Raw genomic sequence first — 27540 nt, forward strand, 5'->3', positions numbered from 1 at the left:
CGAGCTGCGGGAGGAAGCGGGAGCGCGCAGGCCGGGAGCGCGCAGGCCGGCGTCTCCGGCTGCGGCGGCAGCTATGGCGGCGGCGGCCTCGCAGCGAGACCCGGGGGATTGGCAGGACTTCTCGGGCTTCCAGCCCTCTGTGGGGAGCGGTCCCGAGGCTGCCGGCGACAAAGGCGGCTGGGGCGGTGGGGACTTGGGGGCGAGGTTGTCCCTCTGCTTTGACTCCCCGCAGGCCCGGGCTGGCGGCGGCGAGAGCCGCGTTCCGCTGCGGCCCCTCACGGAGCAGAGCGCCCTGCAGGACGACGAGTGAGTGCAGGCCCGGGGACAGGGACAGGGAGAGGGGGTGGCGGTGGTTCGGCTGCCCGAGGGGGAGGCCCGGCCCGGCCTGGCCTGCGGGGACAGCCGGGGCGGGGTGGGGAGCCGAGGGGCAGGGCGGGCTCCGCGGCTCGCTGGCCGTGCCCTGCGAAAGCGCTGCCCCTGGGCCTTGCTGTGGCTTGTGGGCTGTGGGAGCTGAAGCCTTTCCTCGCCCGCGGGACTGCAGGCGGGGGCGGGCGGGCACGTTCAGCCTGCCCGGCGCAGGTTTGACATGGAGCCTCCTGGTTTTGTTCCCCGAACCGGCAGGGAAGTGCGTGTCCAGGGAAAGTGGCTGTTCAGAAATCCAGAGTGACTGCGGGTTGTATTTGTTTAGCTCTTTGCGAAATGCCTGCTGTTGCCGTGTTTGAAATTAAATATGGGAAGTATGGAAAGCAGATGGAGACCAGAATCTCGGTTACAATGGTGATAATTATTTGGGTTTGTTTTTTTCCCCTGGGCAATAGCGTGTTTGTGATCTATGCTGCCTCCCTGTTTTTAACATTATTTTACAAGTATTTATAGTTGATACTTTACATAAGTTTCAGTCAGTTTATCCTCATTTAAATACTGCAGTTTTACTTTGAGGTAACAAAACGGTTTGTCTATTCAAAGAGAAGAAAGAAAAGCTCTTCTAGCAAAAGACTAGATATCTATGATATAAACAGTGAGGTAAGTTTAGACAACTATGAATCGGAGACATGTTGGGCAGTGATGAGGCTGTGTCTGGCTCAGCCGTTCCTCTGAGCCTAGCTAGGCAGCAGCTCCAAATAGGCACTCAGAGAGTAGTGCTTAGAGGCAGGGTTTGCTGGCCGACCTCAGGCAGCAGCCTGCTAACAGAGCTGCTCTGTCTCAAAATCTGAGCTGGGATCCCAGAACAGGGCTGCATATGCAAGCCTCTGGTACAGCCAGAGAGGTTGCACGTTGTAGATGCAACATCAACTGTAGACAAGAGTGGTGGGCCGAGCTCAGCAAGCGTATTTCTGAATAAAACAGAATTCTTGCAGAATTTTAGTATAGCTTGTGCATGTTCATTATTCTGTGATAAAGGGAAGGGAAAAAAAAAAATATGTGTCTCAGAATTTGCTGCTCAGCCTATGCTAATTTGTTATTTTAACATGCAACAGGCAATGAAAACAGTAACGCTAAGAAAGGAATTTATAGCTGAGCTCAGATTTCGTTAAAGGAAAGACTCATCCACCCCTCAAAAAGATTTTGAGTATGGTTATATAATTAGTAATGAAGCTGCTTCTTCATCTCATTGTTTTATTTTACCACTGCGTGCACATTGTTGGTTTAAAAAGGGAAATAAATTGTGTTTATCAAAAAACATTTTCTCTTAGCTTCAAAACATTATAAAATATTTTCAGTAACTTGTAGATTAATATTTAGGGATGAAAAAATACTTATTGGTAGAAATATATTATTACAAATATGTTTACTGCTGATCAGTCACTGCTTGTTTTAAGGCCTACATTTTTGTTCCTTTATTCCACTCTCCAGGATTTGGAATGCTTTGACTGATAATTATGGTAATGTAATGCCAGTTGACTGGAAGTCTTCCCACACCAGAGCTTTGCACTTGCCAACACTGAATCTTTCAGAAAAAGGGGTAAGTTCTGATCAGCAGAAATACCTTTTTTGAATCTTTTATACTCATCAGGGAAATAAAAGACTCTGCATTTGTATAAAAGAGTGTTGTTATTAAATGGCTTAAAATATTTTTAGTGCTTGGTATTATATCTGAGAAGTTTTTAAAAAATCAAAAATTCAAACAACCGTTGATGTGTATTTGCAGGATTCGGTTTAGATGGGTTAGTTTTTAGTTTCGTTAGAACCAGAGCAAGACAGAAAAAATTGTAAAATGAGAAAATGTTTCACATAAAATCTTTCAACTGTCTCTTTCGTGTTGGACAGTATTCTGGGTAAGGGAGGAAAAGCGGCAGAAGTAAATCCAGTGTGGACTTCTTTAAGTTCACCTCGTTCTGCAGTCAGGTGGAGATTAAACTGGTTTCTTTTACAGGAAAGGTGACACAGGAGACACTGAAATGCATGAGTTTATTTTGTTTTTCTTATTTAGAAGGTAGAATAGTTGTCTGAGGAGGCAGCAGGGAATGAAGAGCTTCAGAGAGGTTTATAGAAAGTGCTGTCCTCTGATCTCCTTAAAAATGGATTAAAATGCTTCAGGAAGAAAAGCTAGGAAGAGTTCACATCTCCCAGGTCTTCTGAGGAAATGAGTGCCTTATCTTTAAACATAGTGAAGTTATGTTGTAAAAATATCTGTGTGTATAACCCAAGAACAGAGTAATGCCTTGACTCCTCTCATCCATTATATAATCCACAGCTACTTTTTACTGGGACAGGAACAAAGATTGCTCTGCTGAAGAGGATACTTTGGGGTTCAGCAGGGGAAGATGTCAGTTTGGAGCTCACTTTCTCAAATTGAGTCTCATTATGACTTGAATTTTACTTATGTTTATTCTATTTTTTTTGTTAGAGTGTTTGTTCAGATCTTCTGAGTGGTTTTAGAATAATTAAATCCCTACATTTAAAGTAAAAAGGCTTACTACCCCCTATGCTGTGACCTTGTTATGTGACTGAAAAATAGACTGGAAGACTGATGGATTTCTTAGGAAGAAACTAGGTAGAATATGAAAAAAAGGTTTAATACAGTTTTTGTAAGTCCTGTACAGAAACTTATGAAGGAACTACATTAAAAAAATGTGGTGTTGCTGGATTAGAAAAAAATCCTAGGTATGCTGCCAGAAAAGAGAAAATCAGTATATGGATTAAACCTATCTCAAGATTTTCAGCTTTCACTCCACCTGGCATGCTTTTCGATAGGGTGAAGCCCATCTGTTTGGGAGCATTTGACATACTTTTCTTCTATTTCTCTGTGTTTCAGCAGAGTTTCTGGATATGTGACAGCACATATGGACGAGCTAGTAGCTTGTTTTAACTTTCTTACAATGAATACTGACAGATAAGCAACACTTTCTTGATGCATTTGAAACTAATAATATGCTGTTGAACTTGTGCTTAAAGTATTTCTCTTCCTCTTTTAGTAGGAAGAAAATGTAAGGTGAATGAGGCTGATTCATCTAATCTTTCTTGCTTCACATCACAGATCTGAACACTTCTGTAAAGCTCTGACAGCTTGAAAAAAGTAGTTGAGCGAAAGTGTACAGTGACACAAGAAACAGGATTGTGCAATAGCTTGCTTATGATATTTTTGTTAAATTACTTTAAACAAGTCGTTCCCTGGCAGGAGTGTGAGGACAGAAATAGGCATGGGATGTGGCTGGGTGGGAGGCCGGGTGGTCTTGGGCTGGTTTAGGTGGTTTATTAGCCTAAATTATCAGAATCTATTGTTGTAGTCTCTCAAAATCTTGTTTCTGGAGATGTCAGGAGGGGAAGCAAACCTCCTTCTAGATAAACTGTTACCTTGCTTACTATCCCATAGTTGTCATAATCCTACATATGTGGAAAAATATTTGAGGACTGCAGACATTAAAGAATGTCAAAACTGTGCAGTAGGTAAGCAGATATTCTTAGCGGAGCCCTTTCACACAATGGTTATTGGAATTCCGATTCTGGAAAAAAGTGGACGTTTGACTTCATGGTGTTGTCTGAAGAAACACAAATCGTATGTTTTCCTCTATAGACCAGTGATCTGGGGATATCAGTAGCACCTTCAAAATGAATCAGAAAACTACTGATGTTTCTGAAGAAACTGGGAAAATTGAAGGAATTAAAACAAAAATTGGAAGCTGATACAGTGAGGCCAAGGACTTTGTAGAGCCAGTCATAAGACTTGTAAATTAGCCCAAAGATCAGTTAAAGTGATTGAGCTCAAAATGTCAACAGCTAGGGGTTGCATCTTTTGGGGCTCAAAGGCTTTTCTAGGTTGGTTTGGCTGAAATCTAGTAATAGACAAAGTGCAGAAAACGCAAACACCTTTGTAAATAAACTAGAATATATCACTGAGAGTAAAATATACCTGACTGGATAAGGAGAGGACTTAAATATTTTCTTTTACCATATGTACATCTTTGGTTTTGAAGGATGAGTGTAATTTGATGGTATATGTGTGGGAACAATGTTGCTTCTGTTTCCTTTTGAAAAGACCCTGAAATATTCAACAACATATTTTTTAAATAATCTGAGGTAATAACCATGTTCTGTTTTTTAAAACAATATTTTTGTGTCTTTTATTATGTGAAAAAGTAGAACTATAAAAGCACAGAACACAACAGGTTTGTGTCATGTTAGAGATAGGTTTTCACCCTACAATGACAAATGTCTGCCTTCATTTAAGATTTAAATATCTACATTGGATTGACTGCCTTCTGTGTGGATATCTACATGTCATTGTGTATATGGTCTTTATATGCTGAGGGTATTAAAAGACTTTAAAGACTGACAACTATTTTAACTTTCTCCAATTGCAGTTTTGATATAAGTTATTAAGATACTTCAGTTTCCAGGTGTTTGACAGCAAGGAATCATTGATTCCATTATTACGGGCAAGGAATCTGTTTCATTCTGAAAATGCAGTATTAGTTGTGCTTTTTTTTTTATATACATGTATTATATATGTATACACATACAGAAGTGTGTATATATATATTTGTATAAAGACACATTTTCATGCTTTCTAGGTAAATGATAATTTGAACCTTGACCTGTCAGATGACGAGGAGCTGAGAGAACAATTGGATATGCATTCTATCATTGTTTCCTGCATTAATGATGAACCACTCTTCACAGCAGAGCAGGTAAAGTGTTCAGGAAGAACAGTGTTGTTGGTGTAGTATCTTCTTTTAGACTGTGTTTTTTTTTTGTTCTTCCTTTCTGTTAACCATAGCTAAGCTTCTTAATTGTTCTTTATTTTGGGTTGTAATAATGTGTAAGATATTATGTCATTCAGATTTGAAAAGTATTCCACTGGTTCAGGTGAGATTGATAATCCAGGGTCTTTGAAATCTTTATATTATAGTTTCTTACCATGGATTAATCAGAAGTACTATGAAATTAAATGTAAGTGTTGAGAAGCAAAAATATTTTCAGAATGTTGGTGGTATTGTAGAGTTTTGTAGTTTTCCAGCATGACTGTATGGCCATTCATATCTTCACATGACTTTGTGGTTAGTGAGAATTCTTTGAGTTTTTTTCCTAATTTGAGAGCACATCAACAGTTCTGCTACTAAGCTTTCAAATAACTTAGTGTCTAAAGCGAGAATATATTTTCTTGTTGTTTAAAAGGTTAGGTATGAACTCTGATGAACATTAAGAGTACAAGAGACACAGGATTGCTTGAACTGCCTTAGCTCTTTTTTGCTGTGAGATGGATCTCAGCACTGTCTACAGTCTTTATACCTGTAAAAGTTGATGTGTTGTTTATTCAGCTGTTCAGTAAATGATTTAGCCTGTAGACATATAGTTGTTTCTATACTGTTGTGTGGTTTGGTTTTTGTTTTGTTTCTTAAAGAAGTGTAGGGAAATGATGGGTGGGGCGGTAAATTATTTTTGTTGTTTTGTTTTCTTTCAACTGAATGCTCAGGGAAGATATTCCAGCTCACTCTTTAGTTCAGTTCTTTTTAGGAGAACCATGTGTATTTTCATCTAGAAATAACTGTGTATTTTCAACACACTGCTTGTTATGAGATCACCAATTTGCTTCAAAAAGGTAAGCTTATTCTCAGAGAGTAAGGATGGGAACGAAGTGTCAATATGATTTTGTTGATTCTCTGCCACCCAGTCTTGGTATTATTTCATCCAGCAACATCTTCACTAATTGAAAGTTTTTTAAAAAAAAAATCTTAAGCTCTTAACATCTTTGCTTCAGAGTGTAGACTGTTTCTCTTCATTCAGGAGGGTTTTCATTTTTTGAAGGTGATTGAAGAAATAGAGGAAATGATGCAGGAATCACCTGATCCAGAAGATGATGAAACACCCACCCAATCAGATCGGCTCTCTATACTTTCGCAGGAAATTCAGACACTCAAGAGATCCAGTACAAACAACAGCTATGAAGAGAGTAAGTGGTATTTATTCAGTATTTTGCTCTTATGCTTATTGCAAATAGTTTAAAGGGTAGGTTTCCCATGTGTTTGATTTATAGCAAGTCCTTCTTATGAAATATCTGCATTCAAAAATATTTTAAAAATACACTAAATAAATAAACTAGATTTAGAACATAAATAGAAGACTTCTCTTTTTCAGCTTTCATAACAGAATAAAACTAAAACTTTATAGAATTTCAAATTACAGCTGTAGCTTGATTCACTGGAATGAGGTCCCTTCATAGGTAAAGTGATAAGTCAGTTGTTTTTATTAAACTTTATTAATTTCTATATTTTAAAGTGAGAAACTTTCTTGAGAAGATTATCTAAAGCTCTTGAAAGCTATGCAGTAAATGAACAACATAGTGTTTCTTTAATACTGTTTCAGTCACTGCAATCTATCTTGATATGCAGTAACACAAAAATAAGGCAACTGTTGCCCTTTTTTTCCCCATTAATAGTTTGATTGCAGTAGGTTGAATTGTATGTGAAGGAAACCTGTGATGCCTGTGATTAATCAGTTTCATTATGGAAATTTGTTTCATCTGTGTATTTGTCAAAATCAATTCTAGAAGGTGATAGGAGCACCAGGAATATTTGCTAGATGATCCTACTTTGGTCCCTGTTACCAAGTTTGATACTTTTTTTTCCTGTAGTCTGGGTCAGCAATATAAATTGTGTAGAAGACTGAGAAAGCTGGCTGACCTTCTGTGACATGACTTAGAGATTTTACTACACTTCAGATTTATGGAGGAGATCACATTTTCATGGTTGGACTCTTAGCTGTCTAACACATAAATTTCAGGAATGTGAAAGCAATGTGTATCCGGCTCAGCAGGGCTTCTTGCTTCTCTGACAGTTCCATATGTCCTTAGGTTTGAAGCTTATCAAGCTTGCTTGGTATTTCATATCCTATTTATTTTTCTTTGCCTCAGGAGTTCATCTTGTCTGTTGCATCTTTATGGTTTAAAGGTCAGCCTTGACCACACAGTGCCTTGAGTTACTTCGGCAGATGATTTAACTTTGCTTCACCAGTTTCTCAAAATCTGCTTTTTTTCTTTAGTAAGTGACAAGGAGCTTTCTCCAATCAGCTTTCTCTGCTGTAATTTAGGATAGAAAAATCACATTTCACCTGTTACATTTGATGCTTCTAACAGCTATACTTTTTGTAGTTTATGGCCTTATTTGTATTTTTCAATACTTGTTCATAGCCACTTTGCCTTATAACAGTTTTTTTAGACGTGACATTTACTAGACTTGTTCATAATTATTTGGTTACATTGATTATCTACGCAGTAGTGTTAAACAGGACTGGCTGTTTCTCAAATGCCAATGAAAATTATGTTGACATAGACTAGCTTCCTAGGTGTGTCAGACTTAATTGGGAATGGAAAACAGTTGTCAAAGAATGTGCACACTTTTAACCCAGGCAAGCCTCTGAACGTTTTTTTTGGTCATAGTTTTGCTCTTGGGAACACATGACCTAATAGTACCTTTAGAATGCAAACCATGAGGGGTTTTTTTGTTTCCATACTGACATTTTACAGGCTTCTGATTTAGCTTTGACCAATTCAGTCTTATGCTTTCTCAAAACTATTAATGCTTATTTTTTATTGAAATGAGCCTGTCAGCTAATTTTGATCTAGGTCTTGGTTTCAGGTAATACAAGGCTGTGCTTATGGCTACAGTCCCCAGACAAAGAAAATGTGGAGGATTTTCTTTGTTTTTCTAATAAATGCATCTAAAAATATTATCATAAAAGCTTAGTGCAAGCTTTTATGAATATGCATGCATACCTTAGCAATATCCCCAAGAAGATTCCCCTGCTCATAGAGTATAGTTTCTGTATTACTGTAGGTGAGAAATCCAGGGATTCCAGAAATGCCGAAGTGTTGATTGTTGTGTTAGAGAATACAGAGACCTTTTACTTTGAGCAGTGAGTGTAGGTGAGAAGTAATAGTTAACAGAGATGTCAGTATTAGAAGTTCAGTAGCTACTTCAGCTTCCTTGACTATAACATGCTCTTCATATTTGCAGATTATCTCATATTTCTCAGAAATAAGAAAAAAATTCAATCATCCTTGTGTTGCTGATCTAGTTGCCCCTATGATGTGTTTATTCTTTAGGAATTTTTTTTTGTTCTGTGTAGTCTTAGAATTGAATTTTTTGTTTTGAAAAATTTCGGAGTACTTTTTTCTTGTAATTCCCATGGCTATTCTCATGCTTAAAACCTTGACAGATTACTTTTTACATGAATTATTTATAGGAGTAAAAAGGTTGTCTGTTGCCGAGTTAAATGAACTACTAGAAGAAATTGAGTCTGCAATTAAGGATTATTCTGAGGAACTGGTACAGCAGTTGGCTCTACGAGATGAGCTGGAGTTTGAGAAGGAAGTGAAAAACAGCTTCATTTCTGTCCTCATCGAAGTACAAAACAAACAGAGGGAACACAAAGAAACAGCAAAGAAGAAAAAGAAACTGAAAAATGGCAGTCCTCAGAATGGCAAACAAGAAAGAGCTCACATGCCTGGAACAGTAAGAGAGTTTTTGTAGATACTTATACATTCAAAATATTTTTGTTTTGTTGTTTTTTGTTTGGCTTGGGTTTGGTTTTTGGTAGGGTTTTTTGGTGGTTGTTGTTGCTTTTGTTGTTTTGTTTTGTTTTTTTTTCCTTATGGGAAGTAGTGGTCCTAGATTATATCAAGTACACCTGGTACACCTGCTTCCATGCCCTCATTTGTAGACAAGGCTTAGGTACTTCCTGTTGCAATTATTTATTTCACAAGGTCTTATAACATTTTACTCTTCTTGTACGCAAAAAAATATTTTTTATTGTTTGCAAATTAGCCTGGAAGCAGCATACATTTCTTGCAAAAAAAAAAAGTCTTTGAATGTATTGCCATGTGTTCTGTTGTCAGTAGACAAACTCATTTATCTGTTTGGTTTCACTGTGTGAGTTTTAGTATGTGTGTACCACCGTTAGTCTTGCAGGAAATTTAGTATTATTGTTGGTGTAGTTGTACAGATATTTATTGACCGTGTTAATTTTTAGATAGGAAAAAAAGTAAAAGTCTTACCTTGGATCTCTTGAAATTTGTGGCAGACAAAATATGTCCAAGACGAGAGAGCAGTGAGGCCAAAGTATAGTGCAGGTGTGCAGGGAGGAGATGATTTATTCTTTACAGAACATAGCATCAAAAGGAAAAATGTCTTCCAAACAGCATTTGAATAATAGGAGGAAGAAAATGAAATAAATTAGGTTATTATCTTTTCAGTGCAATTTTTAAAATTTCTTAACTGTCTAGTGTAATGTTAAATCACTTAAGTGGTACGTTAATGTTAGAATTTCTTAGCGTCTCATATAGGATGCAGAAAATGTGGTTTATGTATTGTAGATCTTGGCTCAGTCTCAGAAAGAATGCTTCAGCTTGACATCAGAAGTTTTCTGGGTTTGTTTTTCAAAGATGAGGAATAAACATTTGTAATGAGACATTAATTCTTCAGAATCTACTTCTAAACTTGGAAGAATAAGATACCTGGGATGTAACCCAAATGGAGTTCTGATCTTGACTGTCTAATGAAAAGTTTGTACATAGCTAAGTTTTAACGGAACTCTGAGAAAGTATATGTCCAGAGAACAGTACAAAATTGTCATCCCTTTGCAAGAGCACAGTGAAAAGTTCAAATGTGTTCCTTTTTGGTTCTCAGTCACGGAAAAACAAAAAGTGGTATACTAACGGGAAAGAAAAATGATTGTTTGGTTTGGAAACTTGAGTCAAGTGATTCATAAGCTGTTCTGGTTAGTTGCAAGTTTGGAGACTTGAATGATGCTTTTAAATATAGCATCCGTGCTTCCAGTATAAGACATTTTCATATTTGGTTGCTTCAAGATCTACATGTGTAAGTTTCCTTTCTGAGAGTGATTGAACAAGTAGCTCCCAGGTAAGACCATAGGCTGCATATGTGCAGTTCCTTTGAAAATTGCTTTCACTGTCACAAAGTACAGATTTGAGAGTCTTCTCCCAGAAGACGTACAAGCTTCCTTCCTTCAACAATCCTTGTGTTTTTCCTTAAGGAAGCGGTGAGAATGTGCTTACAGATAGTATGTTCAAGTAACTTTGTGAAGAGTGAGTTTCTGTTAATAAATGATGTATAAATTAATTATTTTATTAACTATAACTATAATGATGTCTCATTTAAATACAAAGCTTGGAAGTAGGGCTAAGTTTTCATACTCTAAGCAAAATAAATATTCCTGCAGATACTGTCATTGAATTTTAATAAAAAGGTCTTAATTATTTGTCCTTGATGTAGTCTTTAGATAAATCGCTTTCTTAGACTTCTAAAACTTTTACCTCTCTCACAAGGGCAAACTGGGGAGTAATTAAAAATAGTCAGGGCTTGAAGATACCAGTTCCTTTAAGCAGGATATCTTAAAAGAGTTAAGATGGCTTTAGCAACATCTGTGTCTATTTACTCACCTCACTGTGCTTTAGAAAGCAAATTAATACTGTATTCCAGCACATTTCACTCCCCTTCCCATAAATAAATACATTCAGATAGGTGTGCTGAGGTGTGCGCATCACACTGCACTGTGTCAGCACCTTCACAGTTAGTTTCTTCCTATTTTTAGGTTGCTGATTTTTACATCTTATTTTAAGCATCAAAATTATTTTTATTTTTATTTTTTTTTTAACTTGTCTTCTTCGGCAAGCAAAATGAATTTCAAATTTCAAGAAAAAAAATGTGATTGGATTATATATTAATTTTCCTTTATTTAGTTTCTATGATTATGTGCAATGGAGCTTGAAATTAATATGGGTGTTTTATTAACTAATCATGTATACTTTATCATATTTGAAAAAATGGGCTATACCAATTGTTGCTTCAGTTGTGGAAGGGGAAGCATGGAAGCATAAAGTGTTTTAAAGAGGTAGAGCTGAAGATTACTGCCTCTCAACAGTGTGTCTAGTAGGTGCTTAAAATCTGAAAAATTGGTAGAGTGTCTCTAAAACACAGATTTTAAGCAAGATTGTACTGTGAACTAAGCTTTCAAAAATACCATTTTTTTTACTTTTCAAAATGAAATAGCCTGAAAGGCAAGCCCGAGTTGTTGGGTCTGCAGCATGAAAATGCTGCTTGCTTAAATTTTGATGTAGTTACTGCTTCACTGCCATTATAAGGTTTGCTTTTTAATTATAAATACTAAGTAGGTGAATGAAAAAGTAAAAATGTGCTGAAATACATCTTAGAGCTTGTCTTTGTCATTCATCTTTTATAGTCTTGATAAATGCTGATTTAATAGTCTTCTGAACTTTTCTCTGTCCCTTTTTTTATTTCTGCTATGTTTTCACTACTTTTAGCGCTTCAGCATGGAAGGGATCTCAAATGTCATACAGAATGGCTTCCGCCACACGTTTGGAAACTCAGGTGGAGAGAAACAGGTGCTGGGCTATCTTCTCTCTTTTCCTCATTCTTTGCCTGAACTTTCGGTAGGAGCTGAGGTCTTGAAAATTGATGGTAGTTGAAGGTAAATGCTGAGATGGGAAAAAATAGGACAAAAATGTTGGAATCAGCATTCTTTACCTGCCTCAGGCCTCTGATCAGCCTCAGCCTCTCTCCTTTACAGCTTGAGGCAGTCTACTTGATATCCTGACACACTGAAATAATAACCCTTTTTTCTTACCCTAGACTAAAAGTCTCTTTGGGCATAATGCATGTTTCACATACATTGCGTGTTTGTAAAAATCTAATATCCAGTCAAATAATATGTATCAAGTTAGGCATAACATTTCTGCCTTCAGCGTTAAGGACTTGAGTAATTTCTCCAACTGAAAAAAGGTTTTGTTTTCTTTTTTCCTCAAAAGTTCAGAGCTGATATATCTAAAAACAGAGTAGCATCTGGAAAATACATGGACTCTATTGTATGTCATCTTTTTGCCTTTGAAAAGTACATGATACTAAAGCAGCCAAATAAGTGCAATGCAGATTACTGATAGAAGATACATATGCCATAGGCAAGTTTGTGTCTTTTCACTGATTATTTAAATGTTGAAATATGCAGCACAAAGACCCAGCTTCATTGGGTGTCACTGTAGATGTTATGTATGCCTAAGCAGCAAGAGGCTTGTGCTTTATTTCAAAGTAATACTTAGTTGTTTATTTCAGAACTGTAATGTGTATTTATTAAATGCAATCTGTAATTTGGTAAAGTGCCAATGCTTATGCTGTTGTTTAGGCTTTGGGCGCACATTACAAAATACTGGTACTTCGCATTATTTAATGCATGCTCACCCATTATAGTTTATGCATTTGTGTCGGAGAGGAGTGTGTTATATGTATATATATAGATACAGATATATATATATAAAATTTATTTTTTTAATTTTTTCCCCTGGTGGGATGTCCATTGAGGCAGTAAACTGCCTGGTAGTTTAGAAGTCATGGCTGAGTAGGCTTTTGTCTGGAAGATGGCTGGAGTGTCCTGCAGAGGAGTTCAGGAGGTGAAACAACGCCTCTCAATTCAGTCCTGAATAACGACATTAGAAACCATGGCTTTACTCTGTTCCTCAAGCAAGGTCTGTGTATGACAGTTCATGAATACAGAGGACCACCTATTTGTCCCCAGCTCTGGGGATCCTGAGCACATGCATCTTCTTATCACTCTGTCTCAGTACTGGTGAAGTAATAGCTCTGCTGTTTGTTTTATTTTTGTTTGTTTGTGGTTGTTTGGTTTTTTTCCTTTGCTATCTTTATCATTTAATAATAGATTACAACTGATTAACTTTATGAAAACCCGTGATAATTAAAGTAGCTAAAGTGAACATGTTTAGCTTTGGTTTTAAGACTTCTTTTATACACATATCTCTATTCAAATGCATCTTTTTTTCTTTGGCTGCTTCCTAACTTTCTAGACATAAATAGCATAGTCATATATTAACAGTAACACTGATTGAAGAACTATTTCAGCCATTTTTTGAGTTGGTTTACTAGGGTTTATTATGCTTGTCCTCTGATTTACCTTATACTATATCCTTGTTAGCCACGCTGTGGGGTTTCTTTTTCCCTTCCCATATCCTAAAGCAAATCTTGGAAATAACAACGACCTAAAATGAAAAATAGGGGAGAAATGTAGGAAAGATACCAGCTCTTTTCTGATTTAGTCCTGGAAATCCATTTTTCTATGGCATTTGGTTTTTTGTTTGGGGTTTTATTTGTTTGGTTAGTTTTTGTCCCATTACCAGACCCTGGCCCTGCTTTCAAAATATAGGTGTTGTCATCTTATTGCAAAATCAAAAATGTATCAGTTGCTCAGCTGATTAGTGCTGCTCTCAGAGTATTCGAGTGTTTTTTCAGGGTGTATTGTCATTATGAACTCAAACTCATGTGTTTTCTGGTAGCAGGGAAGAGTTAATAATCTGGAGTTGTGCTCAAAAAAAAAATGCAAGGACGGACAATTTTTGGTGTACCTCAAAAAGCAGAAGTTCATACACATAAAGTCACAACATAAAGTTTATGACAAGTTTCTACAGTTACTTCAGAACTCTTGTCGGTGTTTAATTTTCATGATATTTACCACTTTACTATTTTCTGGATAATATTACTCTGATAGTGGCTACTTCCCTTTTTAAAATTTTAGTCCTTTTTTTGCTGTGTGTATTGGAGACAAAAGTGACTATGACCTGGGCTTTTTCAATATTTAAAGAGAAACTTCCAGTGGTAACTCCCTATTCCCATCTGATAACACAGTTGGAAAAATAACACCAACTGCATAAAAGCCACTGAAATATTGGTGGTTCTTTCTGTGATCATATTTCCAGAAGAAGATTCAAGATAATCATCTTCATCTCGATATTTAGGCATTTCTCATGCTTTTTATGGGTGATAACAAATTGCTGCTTATCATATTGTCAAATCTGCTTAAAAAATTTAGAGGCCACAGTAAACTTAACACTTTTCATGTCAGTAAGCAACACTTCAGTAGTTTTTTTAATTCCTTGCCATAATATGTTGCCCTTCTTACAGCAAATCAGGGAATGAGTTTTTATAGTGCTATTACAGAAATTTATTATTACAGCAGAAGAGTATTGATGAGAAAAACAAGATGATTTCTGGAAACTAAGAAGGAAATTACTATTTTTTTAAAAATTATTGCTATTAGAAAGATTGGAAGGTGGAGTTTACAAGAAAAGGAAATTCAGGAGTATTAGTGTTTGGTCCAGTGGAACATGTCCTAGTAAGTAATTGTCTAGGTAAAGGTTACAATGTCACTTAGGTCTGAAGGCTGGAAATGACAGCCTGAGATCTGATTTCTGAGTTGGCGGATCTACTGTCATCTCTGGCATTTGCAGATTTAACAGCCTTATGTCTAGTTATTGATTCTGGTAATTTTAGTAAGAGTGCAGTTCTGTAATGATACCTGTTGGTTACATCTGCTGGACAAGAAATTGAAGATTGACTGTTTCCTAGGAAGCCTTGCATACTTTGCCATCCTAAGTGGATGTGAGACGATGTGAAAGGAAAAGGGAGGGAGCAAAGCTCCCTCAGTTTGCCTAAGGTCTTGGTTAGGTGTTGGTGTATCCCGTCCAACAGGTTCTCTTAAGTCACACAGAACCGGGTCTGTTGGGCTTTCTGGCAGAGGATGTGGTTGAGCATGGGGCACACGATCGCACTCTGAACATGGCAGCAGTTATAGCTGCATTTGGCAACACTTGGTCTCTTCCTACGAAGTGAACCTCTACACCAGAGTCTGAGTTACACTTGACTCTTGCTGAACTGCTACTTGGAGAGGGGGAGACCTCATGTGAAATGTGGTTACTGATTGTTGCGTGCGGAACCACATGACTCTCAAGTTGAATGATAGAGGGTTGTTTTGTCTGCTGCCTTGCAGCTGTTAACCCAGAATAAAGGTCCTGTTAAAGTCTTAAAAATTGAATTGAGGTTGGTTTCAGGAAGCTTTTTCATTTGGGAAAATTCCAGCGATTTCAGTACTTTTGAAATGCTCACCTCTTTTAGAAGAATATGCATTCATACAGGCTGCAAAGTAAGATGGGGACAAAATGCATTTAATAAAAGAGCAACAAGGTTACTTCAAGAATTTGAAAATAAATCTTGGTTGCACTGCAGGTATGAAAATCCTGAAAGATTACAGAAATTCTTTGCTTTAAAAAAAAAAAAATGGCAGGAATGAAAGGTTTCAGTAAGGAGTAAGTAGAACAAATGTGGAGTTGGCTTGAAACAATCTGTTAGCACACTCGACTGTTAAAACTGAGATTTTAAATAAAAAATCCAAATCGTGGGCTGTTATGTTTAATTAGGCTTGCATTGTTCCTTTTGGTTGCCAAAGTACATCATCAGAAGGCAAAAGTTGTCTGCATTTTCACCTGACTGTGGAACAGCCTAATTTAGTTTGTACAAAGGACTATAGATCACCTTCAGAGCTGGGACTAGGCAATGCTCTTTGATCTGTCACAATCCTTGGAATGTTTCACATTCTTAGCAAGAGTAAACCAGTCACTGAGAAAATCCTATGACTGTTTTGAGGTTGTTCAAATACAACGTATGCCAAGTTTGAAGTTTTTTGTTTTCTTTTTTTTAATTTTCCTGAACACTTGTTAGTGCACTTTTGTATACCTGAACACCTTACTTAAGGCACCCCCACAGCCTGTATCAGTTGTACTCTGTAATCCTTCAAAAAGCTGACTGTTACCAGTTTCCCAAGTTACTTGTAGGCAACATAAACATTTACCTGATTTTTTTTTTTCTTTATTTTTTTTTAATGTACTTCCTGGAAAGAAAGAATTATTTTCTGATTTGCATACAGCTGGTGACAGTTGCTTGATATTTGTGCTCTTTTTTTTTAAGAACAAGTTTAAAAATTGTTCATCTGCATTTAAAGTGTTATTTGAGGGGAAGTGACGTGAATGTTGTTCTTTCAGCTTTTATTTGATTGTAAGAAGCACTTTGAATACATGAAGAACTTCTGGTTGACTTGTGGAGGGAGAAGAGGAAAGATTTTACTAGTGGTGTGGATAGGCTCTGAGGAAGAAACGTAACAGAAATTCTTTACTGTAAACAGTTCCATGTTTTTAAATATTATTTTTCAGTGTGTAGCTGCATGACTTCTGAAGTGGTTACGTAATTTGGAAAAAAAAAATAGAAGTTGGCTTCTGTGGTAAAAGCTTTGGGATAAGAAAGGTAGAATCTTGATCTCTTGTGAAATACGACCTTTTGAAAAGCTTTTATTTGTGACTAGCAATTTTAAATGCTACAATTTTTGCAAAATAAAATGCAAGCAACAGAAATTGCATGAAAGGACTGTCGGGTAACTCTGTTTTTCATTTGACAGTACTTAACAACTGTCATTCCTTACGAGAAGAAAAATGGACCCCCATCTGTTGAAGATCTTCAAACGTTAACCAAAAGTGAGTATATTCATATTTCCTGGTGATCCTTTCCTCTTTGTATTTCCAACTGTGGTTGCTCAAAACCAAGGAATCCATACAGGTATCTCTTCCCCCTTACCTGTTGGCATGCATGTAAAGTTGCATGGTTTTTAGCCACGCATTTTGGCCAGTCTTGTTCTCTGAGCCTTCAAGGCCTGTTTGTTTTCTAGTTGTTCTCTGAAACCCTGAACACTAGAAATTTGAATGTATCAGAAAGTAAATATTTTCACATTATTTCAACAGGTGGGCCTTATGGAAAATCCTGCATGTCATGGAGTTTTGCAATACTGTCTTGTAGTACCTGATATGTCCCTGTTTGTTTTAACTGCTGTGCTTTATTGATGTTATTGTAATGACTTTCAAAAATTGGAACGGATGTTGGTACGAATAAGTAGTCGTATGGTGAATACATGTGGTAGCCTTTAAAATAGCCTGCTTCTCTCTGTGGTGTTTTCGGGTTTTTTTGTTAATAAACTTTAATAATTAGGAGGTATAAACCAAATAGCATTTTGACAGTGCTTTGAATTCCCCTTTTTTCACATCTTCTTAGGCCAGATCATCAAAATTATTTATAAGTTCTAAGTCCTCTGTTTGGTTTGTGGTTGCTTTTTTTAAAAAAAATCTAATTTGAGTGAAAAAGTAAGTGTTTGGGTTTTTAAAATCAATTATTGAGGTGGTTAAATACAGCAGAGAATCTCTGCAAGTCAGCAGCACCTCCTTCATTTGCGGTTTATAGGAGCAGTTTAAAAATAGATGGTAGAGTGCGTCAATGTATTATATTTGATCAGATCTCATGCAGGGCTTTGGATCTGACTGCATCTTAAGGTTCTTTCCAGCAGCACAGGTCTGTGATTCCACAGGTGGCAGAGGGGATGTAAAAGGCTCATTGGTTGTTTCCTGGAAAGAGAAAATAAATATTGTACAAATTCTGGTATAAACAAAATGTTTTAGCAGGAATTGAATTCCCTGTATTTTTCTGCAGTAGGCACTCTTAGCTGGTAATTCATACTTATTCTGTGACAAATGGATTTTTCACTTTATATTTACTCCTGTGGAGAAATTTTATCATCTTGCCATATTTAAATTTCACTGGAAAATATTCTCCAAAATGCTAGATAAAGCAGAGGTTGAAGCCTCCTGAAAACATTTTGTGGGTTTTGACAGTTGATTAACAAAATGTCTTGTACAAATGCACTGTAAAGAGTATGTATTAACAGTATTGCCTTATGTGGGCTGGTTGGAACTTCATCCTGTGACTCAGTTGCAGATTTCTGAGTGAGTCTGCTGTTGTTACGGCAGACAGTGAAGCTGGTATTTGGGGTTGTTTGGTGGGTTTTTCTTTCAAAGCTATGTCTTATTGTGTAGCTATGAACACTAGTGCCTTACTTCAACATAAAAATTGAAATAAAACTCATTATATTTTGAGTTCAGAGTCTCATATGGGGAATTTAGTGTTTATTAAATACTGCGATTCAGTATAATTCTGTACTTCTGATTCTTTCAATCCTGTCCAGAGCAGTTCATAATGGGCTGTCATTGGTTTTGCTTATGGAGTAAAGGACAAGCTTATATGTGTCAAGTCGAGCTAGTCCAAATGTTTTTCCTTCTTCAGAAATATGCAAGGATGGACTGTTTTGGTTTGATATAAGTCACAAGAATGCCATTTTTTGCATTATTCTACGTTAATGCCGAATTCAATAATGTATTTAGGATTTTTCTACGCTATAGCTGCTAACGTTCACCATTTCAGGGGGAAAAAACACCAGCATCTTAATTAGATCGTTGACAGCAACGTCATTATTGAAAAAGAAAAGTGTCATTTTTCCATGGTTTGGGATGAAGATCAAGGAAATAAACTAAGTAGTGGAGCATATTTTTTTCCCTAAGATTTCCAGCCCTCCAGTACTTGTTAGTACATTTTAGGTTTGGATGTAATGACTTTCTTTTGGAGACACTTCTTTATAGGGAAGAGGTGCTTTTTTGTTATTATGACTGATGACATTCTACTGTAATAATTAACCACGTAAAATGAGTCTCTTGCATCCATGCACTGTGGAGTTCAGTGGGAATTACACAAGTGAAAGGTGGAGATACGATGTGTCTCATTGTATCTTCTCATATTCCAGTTAGGATTTTTCTTACTAATCTGGTAGTAATATCCTTATGAGTAGTTGGAATAGCTTCATGGTGTTTCTTTTGAGTGTTGTATTTCTTTTGTGACTAAATATCTGGTGTTGGTTTTTTTTCCATACTTTAGTCCTGCATGCTATGAAAGAAGATAGTGAGAAAGTGCCAAGCTTGTTAACAGACTATATTTTAAAGGGTGAGTATGTTTCTTAGCAGGGAGTCTTTAATTTAATTTAATGTATATACAAGGTGTATTTGAAAAGAATAGGCCTACAATATTAATGAACTATGTTGCCCTTTTATCAAACACAGCTCTCATTTATATATTTCTTTTTTTGTCTGAGGTTTCTGAGCATAGAGTTCATGAATAAAATATGTTTATTTTGTTTGTGATAGTATAATATAGCAAAGTATGTGGTGCATATTCAAATAGCTGAAGGACGTCAGCAGGAGCAGACCAGTCTGTCTTACAAAGTTAAATGTTAAAAGCTTGTGTTGTACAGGTTTTTCAGAATCAGATTTTGAACTGCCTGTGTTAATAGCACATTTGCTAGATGAAGTACTTGTAGCTTTATTTTATGTGTTACATTCTGATCAATAGTAAAATTATTAGTTTTTCATATATTTGTTATACCTTCTTCGCATTTTATTTAAAAGGTTTGTGCATGAGTCATTTATTTTCCAGTTTTATATATTTATGATAGTAATAGAATGTCAGACATTGAAAATCACTGCTTGCTTTAACTTCAGTTCGTTCCAGGTAGTTGCCACATTGTTAAATTACTTTTAAACGTTTTTCTACTGACTTCATTTTTGCCTACATTTTACTAATGCTTATGTTCTTACTTAATTCTTGGCATATAAATAGTACCATCTTCTTTAGTGTTTAATGTTTAGAATATGCATCAAACTCACAAGATCTGAACAAACAGGTGTAAAAAGGATGATGGATGCCTTTGCATTTGCCACCCAAATGTATATTATGTTCTTCTTTATGTTCATATGCTGCGGAGTTTTTCTCTCCTTTTGGTATCATGCTTTCCAAGTCCCACTATTTTTTCAAATACAATCATTTGACTTAACTCCCTCCATATGATTTTTAAAGGTTTTTGTCTTTCTTACACGGACTTCCAATTCCTCTCATCTCACGCAGATTTGAATGTATTTTCAGTTAAAGTTGTGGAAGAGATTTAGTATGCTATTGCTTCAGAAAATGTGAACAGAAAGCCATGAGTATTCTAGAAGCTCTGACAGCCTTCCTGTTGGAAGAAGGTCATTTCTAAGTTTTATGCAGGGTTGCAGAACTACCACATACGATAAGAATGCAGAGATCCTTTCAGTTGATTTCTTCGATTTCTCCATTGTTTACTTACCCTTTCTGTAAATCCTTCTTAAATTACACATGTATTTGCTTATGAGCTGAGAGCTATTTAGGCTCAAGATCAAGGGTTTTTTATGGTGATGGCACTAAACTTCAGTTTTGTGAAGCAAAATCTTTCAACCAAGAGGATGAACTGCTGTCAATAATTAAAGCTGTTTGTTGTTCATCACAATACATCTGGCAGAAACTGATTGGAATGAATAGTGCGCTTTACAGTGTCTGCTCCTATTTTTAGACGTTGCTATCCAGAAGTACTTTCAGATTACAAGGATACTAAGAAGAAACTAGCTGCCTAGGAAAATGGAGAAATCTTCTGCAGGGGTGGCTTATAAAAGTAGATTAGCTGAACACATGACAGGATGACCTAGGAAGCTTGATACTGAGATTCCCTCCTACCACTGCCTCTGCATGCTCGTGACTTAAAAATCACCAGGGATGTTCCGCTAGCTAGATGCGCCAGTTACAAAATCGTACTCACATTACGTGTGTTGGATCAAACAGGTTGTCATATACAAGCACTGTTGTCTCTAAATTGTAAAGCATAAATGATGGGAGTATGAAGAGTAATCACTCGCATCACTCACACTGACAGGAGAAGGTAATTTCCCCTCAGCAACCGCTTTATTACTGAACAGAACTAAGACTTTCTTGATCTTCTGTTTGCACAACAGCAAGCAGTCATACAACCTAGTGAGCAGAAAATTTCACGCTTCCTTTCAGTGTAGCCTTCGCTAAGCTTCATATTGCTATGTTTAGATTATGTTAAATATTTATCATTTGGCTGGTAGTGTTATATTGTAACATTGATTTATCCTGTGGAACAGGAAAACTCTTCCAATTGTTTTTGAAGTTGTGATCTGTTTCTCTCTTTCTGAGGCTTCATATATGGTACGAAATACTCCAAACCAACTGTCTATTCTCTGGAAATTATTTTTAAAGCTTGTTAAAGGGAGATCAGATGATTCTATACTATCACTTAAAGCAACTTTCAGCTCAGGTTTTATACCTGAAATTCCAGCCTATTGCTTGAATTAAACAAAAAAAAAAGTTACCTACTTTTTGAAGTGTCTGCTCTCTTCACTGCAAAAATTAAAAATGTCTTGGTGAGGTAAAAATGATCATAAAGATTTAGTTTTCCTAAAGAAGCAGGAAGATATGTCTTGGACCCAGTAATAATCATTATGTGATATAGCGATAATTATATTCATTTTATATTTTTTTTCTCTATGATCCAGCTGCTGTCTTACACTGAATGGATTACATTTCTTTTTATTAAGCATTGATCAAGAAATTAGATTTTGAAATGTGTGAATCATATCACCAGAGATTTTTTTTTTTTCTGTTAAAATCTGTTCACTTCTTGTTCCTTCGAGGATCAATTTTTCCAATCTTGCAAGAAAATAAGGAGCAGTAAATTGCATGTGATGCAGGATATGTGTAGCTTTATGGAAGGTCCAGTTTATATGACATTTGTCAGCACAGGTAAAACTTTCTAGCTCTATATTCCATTTTACAGAGCAAAGAAAAAAAAAATCTTACTTTCTTACTTTCAAGTCCTTATTGTGTTGTTTGTTTTTTTTTAAGCAACTCTTTTTATTCTATGGTACTTAAAAAAATAGAACATGCAGTCTTATGGGGATGTTATGGCTGTCCACAGAATCAGTAATAAACTTGCCCAGATATTGTTGTAAAGTTACTTAGATTGTTTAGAAGCAAGAGCTGAAGAAAAAGCATCAGGAAAAAAAGTGATTCTAGAAATGCCGTAGTATTGTTGACGTAATGTAATGGGACAAATAAAAGAAGAATGCTGTTAGTGTGGAAAGGATAATAAAATCATAAGATTGAGCAATAAGTGTTGATTTAATAAGAAATCTTGCCAAATTTACTGGTGTTTGGAATTTTGTAGTGTTTTGTAGAAATATTATAATCTTGAATGTTTTGAACTAAATGCCAAAATAATTCTGAAATTTGTGAAAGACTAAATTTGGATCGTGAAGGAAGACGCACACAGACCCCCTCCATGTGTGATGTCTAATACTTGATATCTTTATTTAATAATAGTAGAGTGAATTTGTTTTGACAAGGCGGTTCAGGCAAGAGCTGGGACACAGGGCTGGAACTTGAAGGAGACTTATGCAGCCAGATCTGCTGTTGCCCATCTGTGTTACCCTGGATCATTCTTGCATGTTTTACGTAACCAGTTAATGTTTCTGAAATACTGGAAGTGGAAATCCTCAGAACACTGGATGTGCAAATCTGGTAGAATAAGAAAGTGGAAAAAGGCCAGAGCGACTCAGTGCAAATCATGTTAAGGAGGGAAAACAAACACAAAAAACCCCACTCCATATGCATTTCTGAATAAGCTTATTAGTTTTGAAATTATTTCTGGTGTTTGTTTTTTTAAAGCATCCTCTTTTCCCAATTTCTACTGCCCCCTTGTGTCCCCCAGAATGTTAAAAATACCATCATTTTGTCCTTATGCTTAAGACCCTCTTTCCAGTGATCAGTTAGCTCTCCCCTGGATCTATTCCATAGGGAATACCTCCTCAGAGGTAAGTGTCCCAAAGCCAGACTAAGTACATATTCCATGTAGAGTCTTGTACAATGCAGGAACTTACCTTCTCTTGTTAGTGTTACTAGTGATGCACCCTAAATTATTTCCAAGTGGATTTTTTTCCTCTTGTGGGGTTTTGTTTCTTTTTTACTTTCTAGTGGACATTTCCATTCTGAAGTTAGTAATAATGAAAGGAAATTAGTGATTTGCTTTGCCAGTAAATTGTAGTTCTTCTCCCACCAGCATATGATTCATATTTTATAGATTTAGAATGAAAGTCGATGATAACATGAAATTAGTAAACAATTGCAATTGTGCTTAAATTTTTCTGAATATATTTTTAATATATTAATATTGTTATTAAATTTTATCACTGGGTTTGTGAAGTAGAAACTGATATTTAGAATAGGGTGGAAGAATATGTTTGCTGTCAGAGGGAAAAATATCAAGCCAACACTGTGAAATACTTGATCTTAGAAAGCATACTTTGGGACTGAAGCTGACAGCTTAGTGAGCTCACTGTGTTTAAATGCTGTTCATGCTCATCTTTCTACTGATCTCTTTTGATGGTATAACAACTGTAATGTGCTTCAAAAATGTGTTTGTTTCCATTGAAAGACTTACACAAGCGAGTAAGCAGCAATGTTTGTTGTGCCCAAGTTAAGCTGTAAAGCTGGGAGCACAGACGGTGATGTTTTTGTCGTCTCTTGTATTTGCATTGGTTTTAGGTATCGCAACAAGAATTGGTACCATATTTTTACATGAAAGCATGCTTGTATTGACTATACCCATTGAATTATTTTTTTTTACAGAAGCTTTCAGTCTTTCTTCTTGTATGTATAATGTAATGACTTTCTGAATTATGATTTGTCTGGCAAGTGCAATAATGCCAACAAGTGATAGCATCTGTAACCCTCAAAGTATGGAAGTTTAGGTTGCTTTCTGAAGAAAATGCCTCTATGCAGTCGTGTTGTCTGTCTCTTCAGCTTCACAAATATTAATTCCCAATTTCAACCCCACAAGACAGAAGGAAAGGTTGCGGGAATAACTGCATTTCACAGATACTGTAGGGAGCTTGCATGTAGGTAGGAGAAGGTCTGAAACCACTGTTTCAGTTGAGCTAAAGGCTTTGAAAAGCCAACATCCAGTTGAGCAGATGGCTTTTGTGTATTCATGTACTGGTGAATGCACTTACAGTAGCTCCAAGCAGTTTGGGGCATGAAGACAACATGAGGAGGACATGCTGGGGTGGAAATTGTAGCAAACTTAGAGTAGAAGCTGAGGAAGGCACTGTAGGAAGGGGAATTACCTATTGTTATGAGGGTAAGGAGGAATATCTGAGGAAATCTGCTGGAAACAAGCGTTCCTTAATTTAGCTACTTATGGAACAAATCAATGGCTCAACATGAGCCAACAGTGTGCCCAGGTGGCCAAGAAGGCCAAGGGTATCCTGTCCTGTATCAAAAACAGCGTGGTCAGCAGGACAAGGGAAGTGATCCTTCCCCTGTACTCTGCATTGGTGAGGCCACACCTGGAGTATTGTGTTCAGTTCTGGGCCCCTCAGTTCAGGAAAGACATTGAAGTGCTGGAGCGGGTCCACAGAAGATCAACACGACTGGTGAAGGGAATTGAACATAAGACCTATGGGGAGAGGCTGAGGGAGCTGGGGTTGTTTAGTCTAGAGAAGAGGAGGCTTAGAGGTGACCTCATCACTCTCTATAACTACCTGAAGGGAAGTTATAGCCAGGTGGGGATCGGTCTCTTCTCCCAGGCAGTCAGCAATAGGACAAAGGGGCATGGGCTTAAACTCTACCAGGGGAAATTTAGGCTGGATATTAGAAAGAAATTCTTTACAGAGAGAGTGGTCAGGCATTGGAATGGCCTGCCCAGGGAGGTGGTGGACTCGCCATCCCTAGAGGTTTTTAAACTGAGACTGGACATGGCACTTAGTGCCATGATCTAGTAAACGGACTGGAATTGGACCAAGGGTTGGACTCGATGGTCTCTGAGGTCTTTTCCAACCCAGTCGATTCTGTGATTCTGTGAAATGTTAGCCTGTAGATATACACAGAATCAAGATATTAGGGGTAGGTTTTCTGGTATCACATCTAGACACATTATTTCAAGATTTAGTTTTTACATCCAGTTTTTACAAAATTTGAAGATTTAACTTCATGTACAGGAAAAACTTTTTAATATAACCTGCTACGAGTATGACATGCAAACTGCATCCCTGCGTGGTTGATTTTTTTTCCTTAATTCAAGAACACGTGGAAGTATAAATAATTGTGACATTCTTAAAATGTAACTATTATGTATAACAATATGTAAGCATGTATAGCTGACATAAATGTCTTTGAATTCAGATGTGTCCTTACAGTTAACTATTATAAGATATATTTATTGCTAAGCTTGGTGTTCTATTCCATTGTGCTCAAACAGTAATTGTGATGTAAAAATAGAGTTCTAAAAACATGCTATACATTACTACTGAGTAAAAAGCATTAAATATGTCTAGTATAATTTTATTTTAGACTTTTTTCTGAATGTTGATGTCATAAAACAGGATAATTTTCCATCTTTCAGCTTGGTTTGCTATTTCATATCTGTTCTTTCAAGCTTCTAGTAAAGGCTTAAAAATAACACAGGTTTGTTTGTTTTTTTTTTTAATAAAGCAAGAATTTTTACACCTTGTTCTATTTTTAAGGTATGCAAGTATTTCAGATAAGAAGAACATTGTTTTCTTGCCTTTTAAGTTTTTGTTCAGTTGTTATACCTGACTTTTTTATTTGCTTTTGTGTTGTGCTAGCATTGGTTTGAAAGCTGGATTGCTCTGAGGTTTGTCTCTTACATGTGAAACAGGAATGAGAAACACATGAAGGACATGTCTTATTTTCCCACTCTGTGATTCAAGTACACGCACTGGAATTAGAAAGAGTTAATCTCAAATTGTCAGTGCATATTTTCAGAATATAACTGCATGCGTCACCTTTTGTTTAATGTTCTGTTTTCTGATAGAACACCTCAAAAAGCACTGTTTAAGACATGACCTTTAGGTAACTCATTTCTGGATAATATTAGTTAAAGGTAGTGGGTTGTGTCAATTATCTTTTGAGAAGAGGATGATATCTTAATTGCCAGTTTTGGTTGATTTCTAGATTTTACTGTGTTACTAATAGGGTAGAATTCAGCCTTTAAGTATTTTAGTATATACAATATATTTTTACACAGACCAACTTCACTGACGTTTCTCAAGATGTATTTGTGGTTCTTTTGCAGTTCTGTGTCCTACGTGAAGAGGGCTGCCTTTCAGAATTAGCAATGCTCCTTCCTGTGATGAGAAACTTTCTGTGGATATAACTCATAGTGGTTTTTTGTTTGGCGCTATACCTAAACCAGTATGCATTTCCCTCCTCTGTGTGTGTGCGTGGATTTTCCGATCCTACAGTAAGTCTTCTGGGCATGACAACTCATCCATTTTAACTTAATAGTGCAATGAACTGGAGCAGGGAACAAACATTGTACAGTTTTACTCACATTGTTCTGGCTTTTTAAAGTCTATTTTTACATTGTATAGCATGTAGTAAATCCTCCTGCACTTTTTATTGTTGGAAGGAAAAGTAAACTTTGAATAGTGTAAATAAAATAAGCCTAGTTTTAAGGAAACCATATTGAAAAGCATCCTTAGTTCCTATAGCAAAAATGCAAAAAGGATCATAGTTCAGCTTGAACTAAAAGACTCAAGTGAGTTCTCCAGGACGCGCTCCAGAATAGTGTTGGTGGAAATCAGCATTCGACACTTCTTTTAAAATGGTAACTTTGTTTGAACTATAGAACAGTATTGTTTGTACAGTGAATAAATCCAGATTCTTTGATGGTTTGGCATAAGTAATCGGTGTGTTACCTATCCTTGTTATTTAACACAAACACCCAAGTTATATTTTGTATTTGTTTTAATTATTAATGTTATTGTGGCTTAGATATTCTCCCATATTGCTGCTATAATTTTACTGTTTTTAATAAGCATTTGATCTTAACGAAAATAGTTCAATACATAAACATTTTTAAAGGCTTTATCTTTTTAAAAATACATGTACAGTTTGAAAAACTTGCACCTGGGTTCCAAGTTAGTATTATATTGAGATGTTCATTGTTGTGTATCTCTAAATTTTGCTACAAATCTCTCTTGTAAATCTTACGCACTGTCTCCTCTGTGATGACGTATCTGCATTCAAACGGATGAGAATGTATTTTACAAATCCTGTAAAAGAAATGTACCCTATAATCTCAACATTAAATACTTGTCACAAATAATTTTGCCAGTCTTCAAGATTAGATTGAAATATAAGGAGTACTAATAAAGGAACTACTTTCTAGGTTGAATTCCTATTGATTCTTCACCCCTATTTATGTATGGTATATGTGAAGGCACTGGAAAATAAGATTCTAAAGAGATAACCATGTCTTTTCTTCAAACAGTTTTTTCCATTTAAAGTCTTCAGTCTTTTTGTTAGTTGAAGAGAAATTTGGTCCTGACTATCTTGTGTCACTTCTTTTATACTGAATTTTATCATCATAACCAAAAACTCATTTTGATCAGTAGAACACATTCAGTTT

At 36.4% G+C, this 27540-nt stretch overlaps 1 protein-coding gene across 2 annotated transcripts; it reads left to right on the top strand.

The window, feature by feature from the left end:
• Window positions 1-27306, top strand: FEZ2 (fasciculation and elongation protein zeta 2). 2 transcript variants are annotated; one of them, XM_065057977.1, is made up of 9 exons: window positions 1-306; window positions 1855-1963; window positions 5013-5129; window positions 6247-6391; window positions 8683-8951; window positions 11780-11860; window positions 16765-16840; window positions 19119-19184; window positions 26203-27306. In XM_065057977.1, exons 1-9 carry the CDS (start codon window positions 74-76, stop codon window positions 26217-26219), a joined length of 1113 nt encoding a protein of 370 aa, XP_064914049.1. In that variant the 5' UTR covers window positions 1-73; the 3' UTR covers window positions 26220-27306. The 2 variants fall into 2 exon arrangements, with proteins under 2 accessions (XP_064914049.1, XP_064914048.1); XM_065057976.1 differs by lacking the exon at window positions 11780-11860 and having other exon boundaries at window positions 8-306.
• The last annotated feature ends 234 nt before the right edge of the window (window positions 27307-27540 follow it).

The sequence above is a fragment of the Columba livia genome, chromosome 3 (genome assembly GCF_036013475.1).
Source record: "Columba livia isolate bColLiv1 breed racing homer chromosome 3, bColLiv1.pat.W.v2, whole genome shotgun sequence".
NCBI classification, from domain to species: Eukaryota; Metazoa; Chordata; class Aves; order Columbiformes; family Columbidae; genus Columba; species Columba livia.